The sequence below is a fragment of the Epinephelus fuscoguttatus genome, linkage group LG13, assembly GCF_011397635.1.
Source record: "Epinephelus fuscoguttatus linkage group LG13, E.fuscoguttatus.final_Chr_v1".
Taxonomy (NCBI): Eukaryota; Metazoa; Chordata; class Actinopteri; order Perciformes; family Serranidae; genus Epinephelus; species Epinephelus fuscoguttatus.
In genome coordinates, this window is record NC_064764.1 from 31,420,631 (window position 1) to 31,442,751 (window position 22,121).

The 22,121-nt window shown below is 40.5% G+C and overlaps 1 protein-coding gene across 6 annotated transcripts in view; it reads left to right on the top strand.

The window, feature by feature from the left end:
• usp9 (ubiquitin specific peptidase 9) overlaps positions 1–22,121 on the top strand; it is a 56,035-nt gene that overhangs the window by 13,767 nt on the left and 20,147 nt on the right. For 3 of the 6 annotated variants that reach the window (XM_049593656.1, XM_049593659.1, XM_049593657.1), the window contains exons 6-27: positions 2,704–2,922; positions 4,619–4,734; positions 4,849–5,100; positions 5,218–5,353; positions 5,440–5,592; positions 7,102–7,206; positions 7,327–7,533; positions 7,640–7,776; positions 9,781–9,819; positions 12,281–12,414; positions 12,521–12,611; positions 13,801–13,914; positions 14,026–14,254; positions 16,568–16,663; positions 16,794–17,005; positions 18,014–18,254; positions 18,407–18,556; positions 18,977–19,097; positions 19,255–19,385; positions 21,095–21,373; positions 21,497–21,634; positions 21,778–21,915. In XM_049593656.1, coding sequence (XP_049449613.1) covers positions 2,704–2,922; positions 4,619–4,734; positions 4,849–5,100; positions 5,218–5,353; positions 5,440–5,592; positions 7,102–7,206; positions 7,327–7,533; positions 7,640–7,776; positions 9,781–9,819; positions 12,281–12,414; positions 12,521–12,611; positions 13,801–13,914; positions 14,026–14,254; positions 16,568–16,663; positions 16,794–17,005; positions 18,014–18,254; positions 18,407–18,556; positions 18,977–19,097; positions 19,255–19,385; positions 21,095–21,373; positions 21,497–21,634; positions 21,778–21,915 — 3,438 coding nt within the window. The remainder of the gene's footprint in view (positions 1–2,703; positions 2,923–4,618; positions 4,735–4,848; positions 5,101–5,217; positions 5,354–5,439; positions 5,593–7,101; positions 7,207–7,326; positions 7,534–7,639; positions 7,777–9,780; positions 9,820–12,280; positions 12,415–12,520; positions 12,612–13,800; positions 13,915–14,025; positions 14,255–16,567; positions 16,664–16,793; positions 17,006–18,013; positions 18,255–18,406; positions 18,557–18,976; positions 19,098–19,254; positions 19,386–21,094; positions 21,374–21,496; positions 21,635–21,777; positions 21,916–22,121) is intronic. The other 3 variants (XM_049593660.1, XM_049593661.1, XM_049593658.1) reach the window with 2 other exon arrangements.

Below are 22,121 nucleotides of genomic sequence, written 5' to 3' on the forward strand. Positions count from 1 at the left end.
ACCCTGCTTTCACTTCCTACAGAGCACGACAGCTACTCTGTTCTGGTGTAAATTGGAAGGGTTCAAAGGTGTTATGAAAGGCTGACAGAAATCTATATTATTGTCAGGTGGCATGACTCAGCACAGTCACCTTATTTCTTGTTCGACATCTTTGCCTTTATCTCATTGGATGCGTGCATTGTTCAGACCTTGGTCTTGCCTGTAAATTGAGTTTTCTGTTTGGTGTTCTTAGAGCTGAGGGAAAGAGGCAACGCCAGCAGTGATCAATGATCTTTTTGTTAGAAGTAGCTGAGGCTGGCTGTTGTGTTGTGTTAAGGAGATTGATCTCTGGAACCTTTTCATGGTAAACCAGCGAGACAGACAAGGACGGAAAGGAGCAAAAACATCTTTGTGTCTCCTGTCACCCTTAAATGATGTTTAGTGCATTTTGTAAAAATCTATAACCTTATTCAAGCACATTACGCAGAACTCTTCGCACATCTTTTTCATGAGACAGGTGCTTGGGAGAGGAGAGAAGAGATGAGAAGTTCCAAATAACCTCTCTCACACTGTCAAAAAAAAAAGATTTGAGACATTACAGTGCTAGACCTTCGTCAGGCAAATAGTTTGTAACAATGAGAAGCCATCTAAAGTGGGGAGTGGCTTACTACAAAAGTAAAACACTCTGTATACTGACAATCATTCCCCAAAATGCTAACATCAAATGGCAGATTCTTTCAAAATGAATGCTTTAAGCCCCAAAGGATAAATCGTGGAAAAGCAGAAGTTGATGATATAAGGCGCGTGCGTGCGTGCGTGTGTCCCTTTGTATCGGTCTGTGTCCCCTTTCTGAATACAGAGGTTTTTGCAGGTCCGTGAACGCAGCATTGCCGGAAATCTTCATGAGGTTTTTTATTTCCTCTGCAGTAGTTTTTGTTTTTGTGGATTTTGATTGGTTGGTTGGATAATCAATCAGTTGATTAAATCAGAGCTGATCTGGTGAGATCGATAGCTGAAATCTGCTGCCGCAGGAGGAAGTGAAAACAAACTTTTAGACCCACTGCAATGAATAACCGAACAGTATACATATTCCAAAAGCATTCCTAATTAACAGTCGAGCTCCAAAAAATTGAAATCATTTTGTGGGCAGGTGTTGATATCATGGCGGGCTGCCACAATTAAATGAATGTGTGGGAAACCCTGTTTTTTTGTTTCTAGCTGCGGTACTGCTATTTAGCCAAGTTAAATTACACAGTACTAGCTTTCTGTGCGTTGCAGTGGATACGTTGATACAATGGGGCGGTGACATGTGATGTTAAAATGGGGCTAAGACATTGATGAGCGTAGACCAAATAAACTTAAGATGGCATTCTTTTGTGGTGCTTTGTTGCAAGCATCAGACACACACAAGCCCATGATGACATAACTATTTATCAGTGAGCGATTGAGCAACACTCCAGCGGTGACTCTTTCACTTTCACTGTTGCAAACTATTTGCCTGATTATGGTCCAGCACCAAACTGTTGCACCTAAATGTTCTGTTTTTTTGGCAACTGCTCTGAAATTAGAAGAGTCAGTCCCATATTGATTACTGATATGTGGCTCCATCAGATCTGTGTATCAGTCAGTAGCCGTGCAGAAGTAGGCACTGTATTGTCATTTTTAATGATACAATTAGGAGCCACACATTTTGTTTATGTTGAAATCTGAAGTTTTCACATCAAACATGTCGATGATGTTAGATGCTAGTAATCGCACCAAATTTTGCGTAAAACATTCGACTTGACAGGTAGTCTATTTTAGGAGTTAAGTCTGTAGCAGCTGCTCTATTGAGGCTCGCTTGACTGCAGGGTAACTGGGCAGAAGCCATGAATAATATAGCATCTCTCATATTTCCAGGTACACTGTGTTAACCAGGAACCAGTAGCACATAATTTGAAATGTTGACTCACACACTGTTAAATAAGATCAACGTATTACTTTTGAATTCTCATTTTGGTACAGCTCTAATACGTATGTGCTTCAGGTCATGGCATTTGGCTGATCTCGTTATTTTTATTTGTGTAAAAATCATGAGATATAAATGGCCTATACTGAGACAAATATCTCTGTATCATGAGGAAAGTTTTTAGCACAGCTTATATCCTTTACTTACCTGTTTTCAACATGCTGGACACCTGAAATAAGGTTCATAAGCTGCGGAAGAGTAGTTCAGGAGGTTTAAGGCTTCAATAAGAGAGAAGATTCAGACATTAGCTAGAGTTAGAGGCTAAATTGCTAACGTTATCTTGCTGACTGGTATTTTTAACACACCACGCACACACTTTTGGTGATGTTAAAATAGACTTAAAGTGGTTAAAAATTTGAGTTGCATCAAGACAGAGTGTGTCTGTGATTCTGTTTAATTGACAAAGTAAGCGATATGTTCACTGTTCTATGAAAAGGGTGCAAATTAGATGACGTCAAACTGTATTTATAAACGTTGCTCTTGTAATATTAGTCATAGATTATACTTCGACCACCCAGGCGTATCCAGGATTTTTAGGTGAAAATGCAAGGTCGTTGTTACGAAACCAAAAGAGGATCTCCGCATTCCTGAGGACGTTTTCCAGTTGGATTTGAAATTCTATTCCTCACCCTCTCTTGCTTTCTTTCTCTGTCTCTCGTAGTCTAATCGTTAATATGTCACTGTTTTCCTTCTCCCCACAAATCTTGTTTTCACAGAGGTGTATCATCAATAACACACACCGTTTGGTGGAGCTGTGTGTGGCCAAGCTCTCTCAGGACTGGTTCCCTCTACTGGAGCTGCTGGCGATGGCCACCAACCCTCACTGCAAGTTCCACATCTACAATGGCACACGGCCCTCTGAGACTGTCCCCGCGGGAGCACAGCTGGCCGACGATGAGCTCTTCGCCCGACCACCAGACCCACGCTCTCCTAAGGTGAATCACCACTGGAACAGCTGATCTAACCTTTCTTAAAATTGACTTTTTCGACCCATATTCTGTGATCAGATGGCACTGTTAGCAGTTTACAGTGTGCTTGATATTAATTAACAGATGTATTTCTATTGTATGGTAAATGTTAAAGCGTGTATAATATCAAAAACCATTTTGTAAGGAGCTGTTGTGTAGAAAACAGGCTGTTTTCTCCCTCCAGAGGGCCGCCGGCCTGTCTCTCTTCCTCCCAGACAGAATCCATAGAGTGGCATTTTAGTCTCACCCTAAGGGCCCTTGTGAAACAAAGAGAATCCCTCTCTGGAGTTGCCTGATAATGAAAATTATGGAACCCACAGTCTATAAAACACTTAATGCTTTTGTCAGAAAGCCGGTTGTATGAAAGAGAAGGTGGATACAACAGAGAATAGGAAATTTACAGTAGAAAATGATGAATACAGCGTGGGCACAAGGTCAGTATGAACAGTACTGCAGTACTGCTTGCCTGTCTGCCTCTGCTGGCAGGGGGCCCAGGACTACTTAGGGTTCCACGATGCAACTATTAAGTCAGATTATGCTACTGCTTTTTGAATTTCTTTTAAAGTTATTTATTAGCTTAAAAGCATCAGTTAAATTTCTCGTCAGGTAAAGCCGTTTGAAGTCTTTCCTACTCCCTCTCTAATGCCGTGTTTACAATTTGAGCAACAAAGCAACAGCATGGCCAGCTGTAACATCACTGAGTCGCTGTTTAAGTGTTGCTCAAGTGCTAGTTGATGTAGTTGTTGTACTGGGCTGGTGGGTGTCTGCTACTTGAAACAAAGCACCTCAACAGAACATCATCTGAAGTTTGTAATTGGCCAAAAAAGAAAAATCAGTGCTTTTTAACAATGCCTGAGCCCCATTTTATCATCACATTTTGCGCCCCCCCCCCGCATCCATGTGGGAACTGCAACGCACAGAAAGCTAGCATAGCTTCAGCTAACTTAGGTAGATAACACAGTACCACAGCTAGAAACCAAAAGTAATCACTGGTAAAGGCTTCATCGCATCATTGGAGCGCTGAAAAATTTATAACGCATCATGCTGTGCCAAAACGACAAGTGTGAGTTTGTCATGCCACTGGTTTCCATTCAAAATGACTTGCACGCTGTGTTGCTCGTAGTGTGAACACAGCATAATAATGTGTCTTTTCCTCAATGCTTTGGATTTCTTCCTTCCTTAATGCTTTGGATCCCTTTCTCTGTGTCTCTTCCTTCATGCCTTCCCTTGAATCTCTTCCTGAAATGACACTCAAGGAAAAAATAATGCACAAAAATACTGCTTTTCAAGCTTGTAATTGTGAACTAAGTTTTCAGGAAAAAAAATCAGGAAATGTCTTTATTTTTCTGGGGAAATTAATTCAGGGAAAGGAAATCTCTTTAACGGAAATTGAATATAATTTGTGAAACCATCTCCCAGTCAGATTAAAGCAGGGTTGGTAATGAACTTTTTTTGTCCACCTGCCAATGTGGCTGATGGATTTCAAAATCTACCAGCCACTCAGTAGATTACCATTGGTTTGTTTTGGCTGGTGACTAAAGCGAATCTAGCAGACAATTGCATATTTCACCATATTGACTGGTGATAATTTCGAACACTGGATTAAAGGCAACTTTTTAAATTAGTTTTTCTCTCTCGTGTTTGTTTTGTTTTGTTGTTACAGGGCTGGTTGGTGGACTTAATAAACAAATTTGGCACGTTAAACGGGTTTCAAATGTTGCACGATCGCTTCATGAGCGGCCAAGCACTGAACGTCCAGATCATCGCTGCACTTATCAAGTAAGGCTGTTGTATGAAAAGAATATGCTACACCATTTCAATTGGCTTTCCTTAATATTTTATGTGCTCCCAGTGTAATGTTGATGTCCTAATTTTGTGTTCTCTGTGTTACAGGCCTTTTGGCCAGTGTTACGAGTTCCTCACATTGCACACAGTAAAGAAGTACTTCCTTCCAGTCATCGAGATGGTTCCCCAGTTTCTAGAGAATCTCACAGACGAGGAGCTGAAGAAAGAGGCCAAGAATGAAGCCAAAAACGACGCACTGTCCATGATAATCAAGTCTCTGAAGAATCTGGCTTCTCGTGTACCGGGGCAGGAGGAAACAGTGAAGAACTTAGAGATTTTTAGATTAAAAATGATTCTTAGGTGAGTATCGAAAGGTCATGTTTGCTCCTATTATTCAAGTAAGGATGTTTCTTAAAATCAGAGGGAATTCAATATGATCTGACGTTAACTGATTAAATTCTCAATTTCTATCACCAGGTTATTGCAAATTTCTTCTTTTAACGGCAAAATGAATGCACTAAATGAAGTTAACAAGGTGATCTCCAGTGTGTCCTACTACACCCATCGGCATAACCCTGAGGAGGAGGAGTGGCTGACTGCAGAGCGCATGGCGGTAAGATCAGCTCCTAACATTTGTACTGTGCATCAAATATTACTCTGTTTCTAAAATCCTCTTTGTGTCACCTTGTCCTTCATCAGGAGTGGATCCAGCAGAACCACATCCTGTCGATCGTGCTGAGGGACAGTTTGCACCAGCCGCAGTACGTAGAGAAACTGGAGAAGATCCTTCGCTTCGTTATCAAAGAAAAAGCGCTTACAATGCAGGATCTGGACAACATCTGGGCGGCACAGGTATGCAGCAGCTAGTATCATTGTAATGATCTATTGTTAAGTCTATAAAGTGGCTAATGATCATTATAAGGTTGTCTGTTTCTGATAATATGAGACAAAGCAAGCACATGTTTGTTCTGTATTTACCCAATGCTACATTATAGTAATATAAATTGTTGCTTTCATTATATAGGCTTAGTATGCTGATATTTAATATTGCGTGTAGGTGTTTTTTAGTTGGATCTAAACAGACAAACATGAATACAGCCTTCAACTGACGCCCTCTTCTTCAGAATACAACAGTACAGCACTGCTACATGAGTAATTGTGATATAACGTAACACAATGTGACTTATGTGCATGTTCTTTCATTTTGTACACTGTACGGGCAAACTGTATGTTTTTTTGTTTTAAATATACATGTTGAATGACAATAGCTTGGAGCTGTTAAGTCAATATTGTATGTCTCAGACTGTCAGTATCCATAAGACATTCAGGTGGTTGTCTGCTCAGTATTTAATAATGGTGAGCAACAAACCTTTCATTCAGTCACACTTTCTTGCCCAGTTATGAGTGTAGACTGAAAACAATCCTCAACATCAATTTTTCTGCCAGACACTGGTCAGATATCACTAGTATTTGTGCTACTGTCATGTCAACTTTTGTTGGACAATTTATCTTCCCAGAGATAACTGTGATTACCACTGATATGACAGCATAATAATGCAAGCAAACAAATTTTAAAAAGCAATGAATTTCAAATGGTTGAGAATATTCAGACACTGGAACTGGAAAATGGAAAAAAACATTTTATAAAAGTAATTAAGACCTACTATTTAGTCTGACATTATGTTGGCTGAAATTCTAGTGACATTGTCATGTACGCAATTGCGAATAGCAAACTGATCGAGGTCATGGCCATATTGTACGAAAAGTCTAAAACATAATTATCACGATAGGCCTAACGACTATACCAGTACAGATAAAGGCTGAATAGTGTGACACTGACAGACAGCTGGAAATTGGGCTCTGGTAGCACCTGGAGTAGAAGCAGTGTATGGATTTCTGGGACAACTTAACCCATTTTCAAGGTGCATGGAGAAAAGAATTGGTCTGAAGAGGTCAAAATTCCACTAGCAGTATAAAGAATGATTTAATTGTGAGGCTAATGCTTTTCAGCGTGGGCCTTTATCAGGATCAGATCAGGCTCTATCAGGGTCATCAAAGTAGTTCTCAGTACTAAAAGTGTTGCTGGAGATTTTAGTAGAGCAGTATTACTTCAGTTCAAATGTAGATTAGTTTCATTTGTTTTCAAAAGAACATCCAATCAAAATACATGTTACAAAGCATGGCTCACTTTCTGGAACGGAGACACAACTGCAAATACAAAAACTTGGCTGATGGATCTGGCTGTTGATTGGCAGTTGTCTCCATTATAACCGTTACATATTCTGCCCCTTCTGGGACTTCTGGTGATGGATGTTCAAAGTATTTTGTTAACCCAAGAGTTGTCTCGTTGTATATCTGCAGGCTGGTAAACACGAGGCCATTGTGAAGAATGTCCATGACCTCCTAGCCAAGCTGGCATGGGACTTCTCACCTGAGCAGCTTGATCACCTTTTTGACTGTTTCAAGGTAAGTAATGGTTGCATCACTCACTCAATCCAGGTTATGAAGTAGTTTTGTAATATGCTGTATGTCTTCATTGGTTCAGCGCTGCCTTAACTTTTGGACCTGGTTGTTTCTGTTGTGCAGGCAAGCTGGACCAATGCCAGCAAGAAGCAGCGTGAAAAACTGCTGGAGCTTATCCGGCGCTTGGCTGAGGACGATAAGGATGGGGTGATGGCCCACAAGGTCCTCAACTTGCTGTGGAACCTGGCACACAGCGATGATGTGCCTGTAGATATCATGGACCAGGCTCTTAGTGCTCACATCAAAATATTAGATTACAGCTGCTCACAGGTACATGTCTTTGAATATATATATATAACGATGAATGGCCTGCAAAATATAAGATGAACGGCTTGTTTACATCACAATATTGAGGATGTTAAACTTTCACCCACAGGACAGAGACACACAGAAGATTCAGTGGATAGATCGCTTCATAGAGGAGCTACGAACCAATGACAAATGGGTGATCCCTGCCCTGAAGCAAATCAGAGAAATCTGTAGCCTCTTTGGAGAAGCCCCTCAAAACCTTAGGTAAGGTCATGGTGAAAAACCTGTTTTACATTACGGGATGATTCAATTGTCGGCAAGTATGAAGTGTTTATTTATTAAATTTGTAAAGTATTTTATCCTGAATTGTTAATATTCACTTTGCACATGTTGCATGAACACCTATAAGAAAAACTCTTAATTTTCACTTTCACTTAATTTTGACCAACTGGCATTCCTGGCATGTCTATCACATCTACACGAGAGGTGAAGCATTTCGCCCAAGAGGGTAAACGGCCCTACATTTTATGGTCATATTATGACAAAATAGTATCAGAATTGTCTTCTGCAACTCCCCCCAGTGCACTAATTAACCATCAGTGCTGGCCAACAGGGCTGGGAGCTACACCCAAAATTTACAAATGAATTATGCTCTCAAATACTTCTCACGAAACCAAATTTTCATCCCATCGTCTTTACTTTGGCTATGTTCTTAAAACGTACTGTTTGTGTGGTTCCTTAAATCAAGCATTACAGGTATTTGGCTACTATTATTTTCAGTAAGGATGCTTTGGGGCAAGGGATGCTCACTTTTCTTTCTGGCACACTAAGGAGAGCTGCATGGTATACACACTGCGTTTGCTTTGTTACACTATAACTGGGCTCGAAATACCTCACATATGCACGGTAGTGTGTGTAAAATTTAAGCTGTGCACGTAATTTGTAGTTCTTTGTCATAGAAAATATGTTGTTCAGGGCTGCCAACTCTCATGCATTGACTGTGAGACACACACAACTGACAATACAGAGCAGCGCAACAGCAGCTCCATGTAAAACCTGGTTGCTGTTGTGCACTGGCAGCTGACTCAGAGAGGCCAAAATGGACGTACAGAGAGTTGCATTACAGCAGTAATTTATTATACATTATATATAGTCAATCCTGATATGATAAAAATGATTCCATATTAGGTTTGCAGAGAAGTGCAGCAGATTCCTGCTCAAAATGTACATTACTGTACAGCTGGAGTCAGCTCAGATTATATTGTAACACACTGAAAATGTCCTCATTATTAAGCACTTATAAAGTCAATAAGTAATTGTTTTTCCTTCAGAGGTTAACTGACATTTTCTGTGTTATCTGACCATGTAATATCTGAAGTTCACGGTACTTTAATTTTCAGGAAAATTAAAGGGAAAGTCAGCTCAAATTACATCACAACACACTGACAAATGTCTTATATTTGAACTGTCTTAAAAAAGAAAATGTTGCAGCATCGATGTTGATGCCAAGATTTAACATAGTACACATAATAAGATAATACACAACTGGTGCAGGTTAATAAAATTGGTGCAAGTAATTTTTAATTGTTACATTCAGCCATGCATATGTACAGAAATAGGTACTTTGAGCCCTGTGTAACGAAGTTAACTCTGTAACTGCAGTTGAACGATGATGCTGGAGAATGTTGATAGACTCAGCTCTAACGTAACCCACTTTAAGCCCAATCAATCACATCCAACCAGTCAAAATCCTCATTGCTGTTGACAGGTGACAGGTTAATTATTGGTTTAGTCTGGTAGCTAGCTTGTCAAGTAAATGATAAATAAATAGTTTGAGTTTACATAAATATATGTAAATATATAATATTTGTTGTTTTGATTTAAATTCTTTTTTAACAGTCAACAATTTGACTTATTATACAAACATTAACAATGTTATTGGTCCCTGAAACAGAAACACCTGTGCTTTTGGCCTATTTGTTATACATGCTGATGAGAAGTGCAGTTTTAACATAATTCAAAACTTATTCTGCCAGTGAATCACATCATAAGGACGTTAAGTTGTCAGGGAGCAGTGGTAATACAACAAAAAGAGAGATTTTACAAGCACTGATTTAATGCTACCATGGTACATTTGTGAAATAATTGTGAGATTGATACTTAGTCATATTGGTTAGCATTAATTGGAATTTTTTTAATATCTTGAAGTACAGCATTTTTTCTAGTCAATGTAGAAAACATGTAGTATACATGCCTGTTGTTTTTCAGAAAGAAAATGCCAATTAACATACAAACGAACTTAGTGGGGTAAGTTGAGTGTCAATTCCAGGGTTCTACCTATTTCTTTTTCACGTCAAGTCTAACTTTCTCTTTGACATGTTCATGATACATATATATACTATACAAGATGTAAATCTCTGTCATGAATCCGCTTAAGCAATTCTTTCTTGGGTTTCATCTCAAATGACTGATTCCTCATCCAATCTCCTGTTTAAGGTCCTGCACAAGTGTACTTCAAGATGACTTGTATTCTGACTAATGGCTCAGCAATGACCTCCAGATTTTGGAAGGGCTCTGGGGAACATTAAATTATAGTTTCTCTGCACTTGCTGTTAGAAACCTTGGCAGCCCAGGTGCTCATCCATCACATTTGTTGAAGCAAGATAATGGACTGAAAACTGTGGTCACAATTATATAATACAGTAGGCTTAAATGAATGTTGGCTATTAATATAAAGATAATCATAATGAGTTATCACGTTTATTCTTAGATGATTAATGTAATGTCATTTGAGTTAAATATCAAGCATCAGTAATCAACCTGTTGATTAGTTTCTTGATAAACTGATTTGTTGTTTGATCTATTAAATGTCAGAAAATTGTGGAAAATGTTGATCAGTGTTTACCAAAGCCCAAATGTCATCCTCATATGTGTTGCTTTGTCCACAACCCACATATATGCAGTTTACTGTCAGAGAGGAGTGAAAGAAACAGAAAATATTCCCATTTAAGAAGCTAATAGTCAGCTATTAATTTAATAGTTGACTGCTGATCAATTAATCGTTTCAGCTTTATTAAGCAATTTAGGAAATAGTAGCTGAAGATATTATGGTTTGTGTACATGAATGCAGTGTCAAGTTAGCTCAAATCAAGGTGAGGTTACTAAATGCAAGCCAAGTCTAAAAAAAAAAAATGTATGAGGCATGGTTACCATAATTTCTAGGGGTGCTTTCACACCTAACCTGTTTGGTTTGGTTCAGTTGAACTCAAGTTTGTTTGCCCCGTAAGTGCGGTTCGTTTGGGCAGGTGTCAACACAGTAATCGCATCAGAACAACCACGCCGAAGAGGTGGTCTTGGTCCGGTTACAAATGCACTCTGGTGCGGTTCGTTTGTGGTGAGAAGGTGTTCCGACCTGGATCTGAACCAACTGCAGTCACATGACACATTGTTTGGGTTAAACATGAGCATGTTACAGTCCTGGAGGATTATTAATGTACACCTCCTCCTGTACTGCCTTAATATGCACATTCAGCACATCCAATGCATCAAAACATTGTTTTCTAGTTGGAGCCGCGCCTCGTTTTCAAACTGTATGCTTTGACTAAAATGAACAATGACAGCAATATAGTCCACGATGAGCAGCGCTAAAATCAACCTGCGTAGTTGTCCCTCCATTGTGACATTAGAAAGTGTCACATTTATCTTGCAAGTGTACTCTTCTTCAACGTTTGGTTTACTTCCTGGATTTTTCCCACATGGAAATTCTGACCAATCAAGAGCAGCTTTCTCACACAAGGCATTTGATCTGGTCCGCTTGTAAATGCTGCCGTGAGAACACGAACCAACTCTAGGCAATTATACAACTTTGTGACAAAATTAGTCCCTGATTCAGACCAAAGGAGACGACTCTAGGTCTGAAAGCACCCTAAAAAGTAGACATCTTTGGGTAAACTCTGCAGTTTCTCAGTACTGAACACAAGCTGTAGCGCACACACAGAATAGTCCTTTAATCTAGTCAGTAACACAACTAAATGAAAGGTCCTTTGAGATGGAGCCCCGTTCTTCCTGATGCCATCTCCTTTCAGCACAAATCACTCAATGCAAAATATCAGGGGTATTTCATGCCTTGAACCCACTCACATTAATGCTAATATTGTTTTCTGCATGTGATATGCATATAGTTATGAGAAATACAGAAACACTAGAATGTGTTCTAGATAGCTTCTCTATTCAGTGTAACCCAGCCACTAATAATAAGTAAACTGGAGTCATAATGTAACTGCAGAATTTTGAATAAATCTAAGCCAACTCTTTTTAATTTGGCATTGATGATTCAAACAGATTTTAATGTTTTGCAGATTCCCATGTGGCTCTTTTTAGAGTGGTGGCTATCAAAACTGAGTAATAGATTTCAGGCTCATTTGGTTCTCCAGTCGACTAGTTTTCAAGCCAAAAACATTATTTTATGTGGAAAACAAGGCAGGAAATGGCCTTAATTGATATGACCTCTTCTGCTGGTTATTCTACAACACACACACACACACACACACACACACACGCACGCCAAAAGCTGCTTTCTTTATGTCCCTGATAGAAACAAATGAGAAATCAGTCATGCTATGTTTTTCTTAATCAGAAATTGTGTTACTAAAAGTACATGATGTCAGCTTCATTATCTCTCTGTTTGAACGTTGCTCTTGCTTCCCGAGTGAATATCTGTTTTTGTCTCCCTTTACAACATCCGCTCCTCCTGCTGTTCTGTCTTTAGTCAAACCCAGAGAAGTCCTCATGTGTTTTACCGCCATGACCTGATCAACCAGCTGCAGCATAACCATGCTCTGGTCACCCTGGTGGCTGAGAACCTCTCGGCCTACATGGAGACCATGAGGCAGTTCTCCAAAGGTACATTATTGGGGCTGTGTTAGTCGGGACATTTAATTTTTATTGGTAGTTGGCTCAGGGACGTGCACTGTCTGTAGTCTGAGTGTTTGTTTGTGTGCTGTTACAGAAGAACAAGCTGAGTTTGACCCCCAGACGGTCAGGCCAGGAAGCCGCTACAGCCATGTACAGGAAGTGCAGGAACGACTCAACTTCCTGAGGTACAATGACATCATATGTCACATGCAAATATATCAAATGTGATTTCTTTCAGCACACTTGAATGTATGACAGGTGCATCAGAGGAGGTGCAATCTTGAAGACAAGAAAAGAGCTCCCACACATGGTCTCGCTTATTGCTGGAATTTTCATTTTATCAAGGCGACGTTTTGGTCCCTCAGACCTTCATCAAGCATATGAGCAGCATCACCATAATTCAGTGTGTATATACACAAAAGAGCTGCTTCAGTCATCCTGTTATCCAATCAGCACTACAGGAATTGGTTGAGCTAATTGTCACCTGAAACTTCCTCAAAACATATGTGCCAACAGTTGGACAGTAACATTAAAAATTGATTAGAAGTCTACAAAAATACTCAAAATAAATCTGAAAAACATTCATTTAACCTCAATTTTTTCAAAAGAGACTTCCAACAATAAGCTAGGCAGTGTGTGAGAGCGCTTCTTTTTGTCTTCAAGATATTATTTTTAGTAAAAACTGAGACTACATCTAGGAATGAAGGAAATATAAATATAAAAACTTAATTATCAAGCATATTCTGCCTTAAATATTGCTGTACTTTGAGTTAAGTGGGGGCCAAATCTTTCATAATGTGTTGGCTCAGATCAGCTGCATTGCTGCAGGATCCATCCAATTACTGTCATGATCAGTTAGATAAGTGTAGCTTTCATTCATGGTGAATAAAAGCTACTTCAATCAAACTGATCATGGGAACAAAGCAAGGAAAATATCTGTGTTACATGGTTAAAAAACCTATAAAATTTTGCATTTGAGCAACAGATGTTTGACAGTTCTTGGTTGGTTTCTGATTAACATCATATATTTATGCATATCTATATAAGGAAAATATGGTATATACTGTTAAATGCAGGCTGAATATGACACACACACACACACACACACACACACACACACACACACACACAACCTGTGGGAGCCACACATAACGTCCACAGTCGTGTCTTCGAGCTGCTAAGTCACTCAATTGAAGAACCTTGTTCAAGGACAATATTGGGTAATTAGGGAAGAGCAAATGATAGCCAGGGACTTCACCCCCACCAGCAATTATGATGCAAGTCTGGAACGAACAACGTGACCTTCACATGCACATTTTCTCTAACCTTCTGGCCACCAGTGTCCGTTATTGATTTTCTTGTGTATTTTGCCAGGTTCCTGCTAAAAGATGGCCAGCTGTGGCTGTGCGCCCCTCAGGCCAAGCAGATCTGGAAGTGTCTGGCTGAGAACGCAGTGTTTCTCTGTGACCGTGAGGCTTGCTTCAAATGGTGCGGTTTGATTTGATCTCTTTTCGCCTTCGGCTTGAATGAATTCCCTCACATATGTCAATCAGCAGATGTCTGTTCTGAATGCTGCGTTACATTCCTGTCACCCAATAGGTACTCCAAGTTGATGGGTGATGAGCCAGACCTGGACCCAGACATCAATAAGGACTTCTTTGAGAACAATGTCCTGCAGTTGGACCCGTCTCTGCTGACAGAGAATGGCATGAAATGCTTTGAGAGGTTCTTCAAGGCAGTCAACTGCAGGGAGGGCAAGCTGGTGGCAAAGCGCAGGGCCTACATGATGGATGACCTGGAACTAATAGGCTTGGACTACCTCTGGAGGGTGAGGAGATTTGTTGCAACAGGCACACATAAAGGGATGTTATTGTTCATAGGGAGGGAGGCAGGTAGCCAAAAGTGCCTTTCAACTCTTGCCTATTTTCTCATTATGCTATACACAGGACTCAACACTTACTTTGAGAAGTGGTTGCCACGCTGGCTACCAGGCATCAGCTTTTGGTTGCCACACTGAAAATACAGCTGCCATTTTTAGTCACCTCATATTTTAAAGATGTGTCATAAAATAATAACAAAACACTTTATTACAGTAGCTGGGCAAAATGATTTGGGTTTTATTTGATATTGTACAGAATTTAAATCTAAAGTGCAGCTTAATTTGCTTCACCAGTGTTTCCAAAAATAGTTGCCAGTGGCAACCGTTAAACGGGATTTATATTTGTGCAGCAGTCGACTAATAGATGACTAATCGACTATTAAAATAATCGGTGACTATTTTATTAGTTGACTAAAAGGTTTGAGTCATTTTTCATAGAAAAGCACTATAAAAGTACCTCAAAATACTCTTATTATTGCAGCTTCTTACGTTCAGATATTGGCAGCTTTATACAATCTCCTGTGACAGTGAACTAAAACCCTTTGGCGTGAGTATGAAACAAGACATTAGATGACATAATTTTGGGGTTTGGGCGAGACAGACTGACATTTTTCAACATTTTTCGATGAAATGATTAGTCGACTAATCGAAGAAATAATCGACAGATTAGTCGACAATGAAAATAATCGTTAGTGGCAGCCCTAATCTGGACACAAATTTGCTCCACAAATACAACATGCTAATGTTTTTAGCACAAGCCTATGGCATTTTACATTGTATAAATTAGCCTAGCAGCTAGCGAACTTTTCCTCTTCTCACATGAAGCCAGGGACAACAGCAACATTTAACAAAGGTAACATAAAATTCTGCTCCATTACAACTCACAAGATTCACCGACAAAACAACTGTCTTATACTAAACACGTTTTGCAAACAAATATAACATGCTAACGTTATTAGCACAAGCCTATGGCATTTCACATTGTATAGATTAGCCTAGCGACTAGTGGAGATTTCCTCTGCTCATATGAAGCCAGGATAAATCACACACAAGACTTAAAATGCTATTTTTGTGGAGGCTTTATTGTCTTCACAATTCATTGTTTCTTATCTGTGAAATTAAAGTAAATAAAAGCTTTGTTTCCACTGAGGGAAATGGTTTTTCAGCTTACAAAAATAGACAGGAGGTCTGTACTACTGCAACGTGTAGTTACATTTCTGGAAAGGTGCACGTCAGACTACTGGCGTATGCTCCATGTTGATGCAGAGCCTACACCAGTAGGTACGGTGTCTATTCAATGCAGAAGTATAAATGCCGCCTTACTGTCAAGCCCTGTTTAGACTTGAATAACAGCTTTAAGAAACATTGGATACCTTAAAGAGAAGATATCTTGATTTGGTCACCTTGAGCAGTACTTAAATCTGGGATGTCTGATTTTAAAAGTCTCTTACTGGATCATTTTCAAGTTTGTGTGTATTGAAGAGAGGGAGATAGACATTGGTGATATATGTCGGCTGTTGTTCTGACTGCCTGACCAGTGTTGTCAGCTTTGTGGCTCTGCTGACCAAACACAATTCAGTCAGCAGAATCCCTTTATGTCTTAAAAAATAGCTTGAAGACCTACACTTCCCAGAGTACGTTCTCCACCTATTATACTCAGTCTCTCTTTTGATATTTCTCTCTCTTTCTCTCAAAACGTGTCATTTGCTGTGTTGCTTCAGGCATCTGCAATCCTTCTGACACTTGTGAAACTGAGTGTTCAGGCACTTATTCTCGAAGGCTTCTCCTTGATGTATTGTTGCTTGAATTGTGCCTCATTTATACGTGGCTTTGTACCAAAGCGTCTGCCAAATTAATAAATGTAACTGATTACCTAGGCTGTAATTAGACTCTCTAATCTGAGATAACTGAAGACTTGATATAACGGTGTTAACTTGGTGCAGTCGTGAGTAGAAGATGCTCTGCCGTATACGTGTCATGTAGCCTGAAGGTAGGAATTGCATCAACAAAAGAGGAGCTGACACTTGACAGCAGACACAAATATGGTTCTCTCTTGCCGCAGAGCTGATTCTGCTAGAATTCTGTCTGTTGCAAGAGACAAAAAAAAAAAAAAAAACACGCAGCCCTGTAGTGCATTCTCCTTGCCCTCTCTATTGTTCTGGGTGGTCAATAATGAGGCTCCTCTCTACTTCAGTGCCTGGACCTCCTCAGACATGTATGCATGAAGTTAGACTCTCATCTTTATTTTCTCCTCTCTTTCAGGTGGTAATTCAAGGAAGCGATGACATCGCCAGCCGAGCTATAGACCTGCTGAAGGAGATTTACACCAACCTCGGACCAAAACTACAAGTCAATCAGGTACATTGACCGCTCTGTTTCAGTCAGAGCAGAAGTGTAATCTGTTTTTTTGTTTTTTGGGGGGGTTTTTTTTGATTGTAATGACAATGCACCTGTATTCATCTTCGTACCCATTTTCTGTCCCTGTCAGGTTGAAATTCATGAAGACTTCATCCAGTCATGTTTTGACCGTCTGAAGGCGTCCTACGACACCCTGTGTGTGTTAGACGGAGACAAAGACAGCATTAACTGCGCCCGTCAGGAGGCTATCCGCATGGTGCGAGTTCTCACTGTGCTCAAGGAGTACATCAATGAGTGTGACAGTGACTACCATGAGGAGCGGACTATACTGCCTATGTCGAGGTACAATCACAATGACACTGTTTCATTACCATAAATAACATATTACTAAATGACAAGAATAAACCCAGACACTGCAGTAAGCTTTGCTACAGGTCACACCATAGAAAAAGAATGAATAGAAAGCACATTGAACTGCTTGCCGTGGTCATTTAAGTAGTTCAAAGACAATGGCAATCGTTGTTAGTTGTAATGGTGAGGACACAAGTCAGTTGGGCTGTAAAGTGTGTCACACTCACTAATCTGCACACTCACTAGGTCTACCTGTTTTCCTTCTTAAACAGAAAAATACACCCATACACCAATCTAAGTTCCTCTCTTTCACCAAACTTAGACAACCGTTAGCTTTATTGCTTTGCTTACTCATCCTAAAACACACTTCCTTCAAACTCCACAGAAACAAAAAAAAAAGTCACTGAAACTGTCTCTGTGCTGTTGCAACAATCTCCAACTCTGGTCTAGTCAAAATTATACCCTTATTTTGCTGAGTTATATTTGAAAATAAGCTGATTTTTACACTATTAATTCCCACGGCCTTTGCCTCTCAGGCTGTCCCCTGAGCAGTGACTCACTCATTCTTCGGAGAACATCATGTTTTATAGACGTGCAATTAATGGTAACAAAAGAAACGGGAAAATACAGTAATGTTTTTAAAGGATTTTTAACTCGTTGGTTATTTGAAAACATACTGCTTCACTGTTCATGTGGTCATGACTGCAAAACCTCATCTCATTGAGTCCAGGAATTGCTGCAAGTCTGTTTGTTTATACAGAAGTTTATTTAGAAGTTAGCCCAATACAACGGTTGCTATGGCAGCTATACTCATAAAAATGGCTTCGGCACTGACCGTCCTACTATGCTGATTTGATTGGGAATGTCAGTTCTACTTTCGTTTTATATCTAGGGGTCACACATTACAATTCATGAACATTACCTATCTCAAAATTGGAAAACAAAGGTAGTTTGTCTCAGTGTTTCACGTAAACCTCTTTCTTCCATCTTCTCTTGCAGAGCTTTCCGTGGGAAGCATATCACATTGATCGTCCGTTTCCCCAACCAGGGGCGTCAGGTAGATGACTTGGACATCTGGTCACACACCAATGATACAATCGGCTCTGTGCGGCGCGGCATCCTAAACAGGATCAAAGCTAACGCTGCTCATACCAAGATTGAGCTCTTCATTGGGGGAGAGGTTGTCGATCCAGCTGATGACAGGAAGCTGATTGGACAGCTCAATTTGAAGGACAAAACGGTGAGAATGAGGATTGATGTTACTCTTTCAAATAGAATTAGAAATATTTTCATTAAAGGTGCTGTGCTGCCTCGTATGTGCAGTTAAAGTTACGCACAGGACACCATGGTTCGTTTTTACATCAGCATTAACTGTAAAAAAATTTTGTACAGCTTATCACGGCCAAACTGACCCAGGTGAGTGCCAACATGCCTTCAAGCCCAGACAGCTCTTCTGACTCATCCACTGGCTCTCCTGGTAACCACGGAAACCACTACAGCGATGGGCCCAACCCTGAGGTGGAGAGCTGTCTTCCTGGTGTGGTGAGTTTACAAACCAGACACTGTATTAGCTGTTTAAACTGAGCAGATTTCCATGTTGCCAAACAATGCTTTACCTCTGTCCCAACAACAAGGGATGAGTGATGTTTTAATTAAATCATTGATGGCAGGTATGTGATAGATGTTGTGTAGGAGAACGTTTTCTTAGATTCTGTGCCACAGAGGAAAACTAAAAATCTGGAGCAGTCCCTCATGCAATAATAAATATTATTTAACCATTTTATTTAAATCATTAGGGAGCCTTATATCATACATTAGTTTGTGTCATAATCACAATGTGAAAAACGTGACTCACCCCCATGTCCACAGTGTTTTGTGTTCTAACCACTGACTCACATATGCAGTGCTGTGTAACACAGTGTTGATCAGTTTGTGAACTTTGTCCTATTTCCTGTTTCGCAGATAATGTCGCTGCATCTGCGCTACATCTCCTTCCTGTGGCAAGTGGCTGACCTGGGCTGCAACCTCAACATGCCACTGCTCAGAGACGGAGCTCGAGTTCTCATGAAACTCATGCCCCCAGGTATATACATGCAGCTGTGCTGGGTATATGCACACACTTGTGCTGTTAATATTATCCAGCCACTTTACTCTATGAAAACATACACAAAAAACACACAGGCAATGTTAGCTCCAATGGTCATGTTCATTTATGTTTGTGCGGTTTCTGTGTCCTCCAGATAACACTACCGTGGAGAATCTGCGAGCGGTGTGTCTGGATCACGCCAAGCTTGGAGAGAACAGCCTCAGTCCGTCACTGGACTCGCGCTTCTTCGGGCCCTCACCCTCACAAGTGCTCTACCTCATTGAGGTGGGTCTCAGTTGGCTTTCGTAAAACGTTTTCTCATTTCTCAGCTTGACTAGCCTGTGATGTAGTAATGCGTCATTGTGTGTTGACTGGTGTAGACCTGTCACGATAACTAATTTTGTTGTACAGTATATTATCCCAGAAATAATTGCGATAAATTAAATGATTGTCATTTTGAGACCATCTTATGCCACTTAAAGGCGCTGTATGTAAGAATGTGGCCAAAACGGTTACTGCACTCTAATTCAAAATACTGCCGCGAGTCGTGTCCGCCCCCCCTCCCCTACTGATTCGAGGTTGCTGGACAGCGGCACGCTAGAGACTGATTTGTTTGCCCACGGGCGGCTGCCATGGCAGGGCCGTGTCGCTGCGTCCTTGATCTTAGGTTTTCCAGCGGACCGTTCGAGCAAGTCCGGCTTCTCTGCTGCTAACGCTGCTGCCGGGATACAGCGGAGGAGACTGGCCAAAACACAAATTCAAAACATAAACATGTTTTGCGGACTGTAAAAAAAAAATTTTTAAATGCGAATATTCTGGCTGTACTATTGTTGTTGGTGAGATCAGTATTTTATGTGAACATTATTCCTTAGTCTCTGTGACATATAAGGAAGATTTTATGACTATTTGCTTTATATTTCTTACATCTAGCTCCTTTAAATAATGATAATATAAAACCAAAATTTTGCAAGTACATCCTTTCAAAGAACAAAAACTTGTCATTCTTAGGAATATCAGACATTGGAATTGGAATATGAAAAAATAATTGACATATTTAAAGAAATAAGGAATTAACACCTGTTAATATTTCCAAGACAGTACATATAGAATTGTAGTACCTTTATAGGAGTTGTCCAAAATGACTAATTTTGAGACTTAATAAAAGATTAGGCCAATTAGACTGGTAGACATACTAAACAGCTCCAGGAACAACGCAGTCACCTCCATAGTCCTGCTGGTGCGCTGCAGTCAGGTCTGGGAGTGGACGGCCTTGGAGTCGGGCAGTTTGCCGGTAGATTTACAGAGTGAGGAAGAAGTTGTTGGAGGGTAAAACTACAAACAAAGGACTTTTGGCTTGTAACCAGGGGTTAGGAAGCTAACAGCCGTCAGAACTTTGCTACTGTCAGACTCATCCACTCCAGAAGTGCAGCTGTAGGCTACTGGTAAACTGCAGTGTCATCTTTAAAGAGTTGTTTTACCTTTCTTTGAAGTACCGCAAGGAGGTGAAGGTGGAGAGGAAAAAAAGGGAGAATCATTGCAACAGTCGGGAAAACTCTGCTGTTACTTCTGGCATCATTATGGCCAAAATGTTGATGACATTTTTAGGCAAACAAACATGCATATAGCCCAACAGGCAATATCGAGGTCAGCCAAATGATTGAGGTCATGTCCATATATCATAAGTCAAAAATGTAATTATTGTGATAGGCTTCAACTGTTGTTTGAACAGCAGTGTTGCAACTCCTTGAGCAATCGTAATGTAGTATGATTACATAAATATGTGGCTCAACTCATAGAGGTAGAATTACCGAATTAGCTGGAGAGCTGCAGTGACTAGAAAGTGTTAATATTGTGCCACCTTTGAGACTTCCTGCTTTCACTCAGCAAAGATATCAAGATAAACCACTAATTCCGTTGTGTAAGACAGTCTCACTGTTTCTTCCCATGCTTGTTGATTTGTAAGAAAGCTCACACTCTTATTGCTGATGTTCCAGGTTGTTTATGCTTTGCTGATGCCAGCCAGTGCCACCCTGGGCGAGGATGCCAGCGACTTCCAGTACAACTTCTTGAAGAGTGGTGGGCTGCCCCTGGTGTTGAGCATGCTCACCAGAAACAACTTCCTCCCATCAGCGGACATGGAGACACGGCGTGGGGCTTACCTCAATGCACTTAAGATCGCCAAGCTCCTCCTTACTGCCGTAGGCTTTGGGCATGTGAAAGCTGTGGCAGAGGCCTGCCAGCCCAACGCCGAGGGAAATATTCCTGTCTCACCGGTTAGGCAACACACACAATTCACACGGAAACGTTCCTGTATGACTGGTTACTCAATTATTTGTCATCCCTGACATATTTTCATCTCTCTCCACACCTCATCACCTGCCCTGCATTGTCTACAGATTAATCAGGCCACTCATGACCAGGCCCTGGTCCTCCAGAGTGCCCTGCAAAACATCCCTAACCCTGCCTCAGAATGCATGCTGCGCAATGTAGCCATCCGCCTGGCCCAGCAAATCTCCGACGAGGTAACAGAAAATGTAAGTAAATGGACAGAGGTTTGTAAGAATAGAAGAAACTGAACTAATAATTGTAATGAATTTTAATGAATAGTCTGAATAGATTTTATTTTTGAGAGGAGCTGTCTGTAATAATGGCTTTTATGGGACTACTTTTTCACCAGAATTTCTTCCAGGCATCAAAGTACATCCCAGACATCTGTGTGATTCGAGCAGTGCAGAAAATAGTGTGGGCATCAGGCTGTGGTACGGTGCAGCTCGTCTTCAGTTCAAATGAAGAAATCAGCAAGATATATGAGAAGGTAAGTCACCTTCAAATGTCGCTCTTTGTTAGTGGTTTTATGCCTCGCCACTGGTGGTAGCTGTACTGGAAGGCGTTATGTTTTCTGGTTGTCTGTCCGTCAGTCCATCCCCTTCTTGTGAACACAATATCTTGAAACTTGAGGGAATTTCTTCAAATTTGGCACAAACGTCCACTTAGACTCAACAATGAACTGATTAGTTTTTG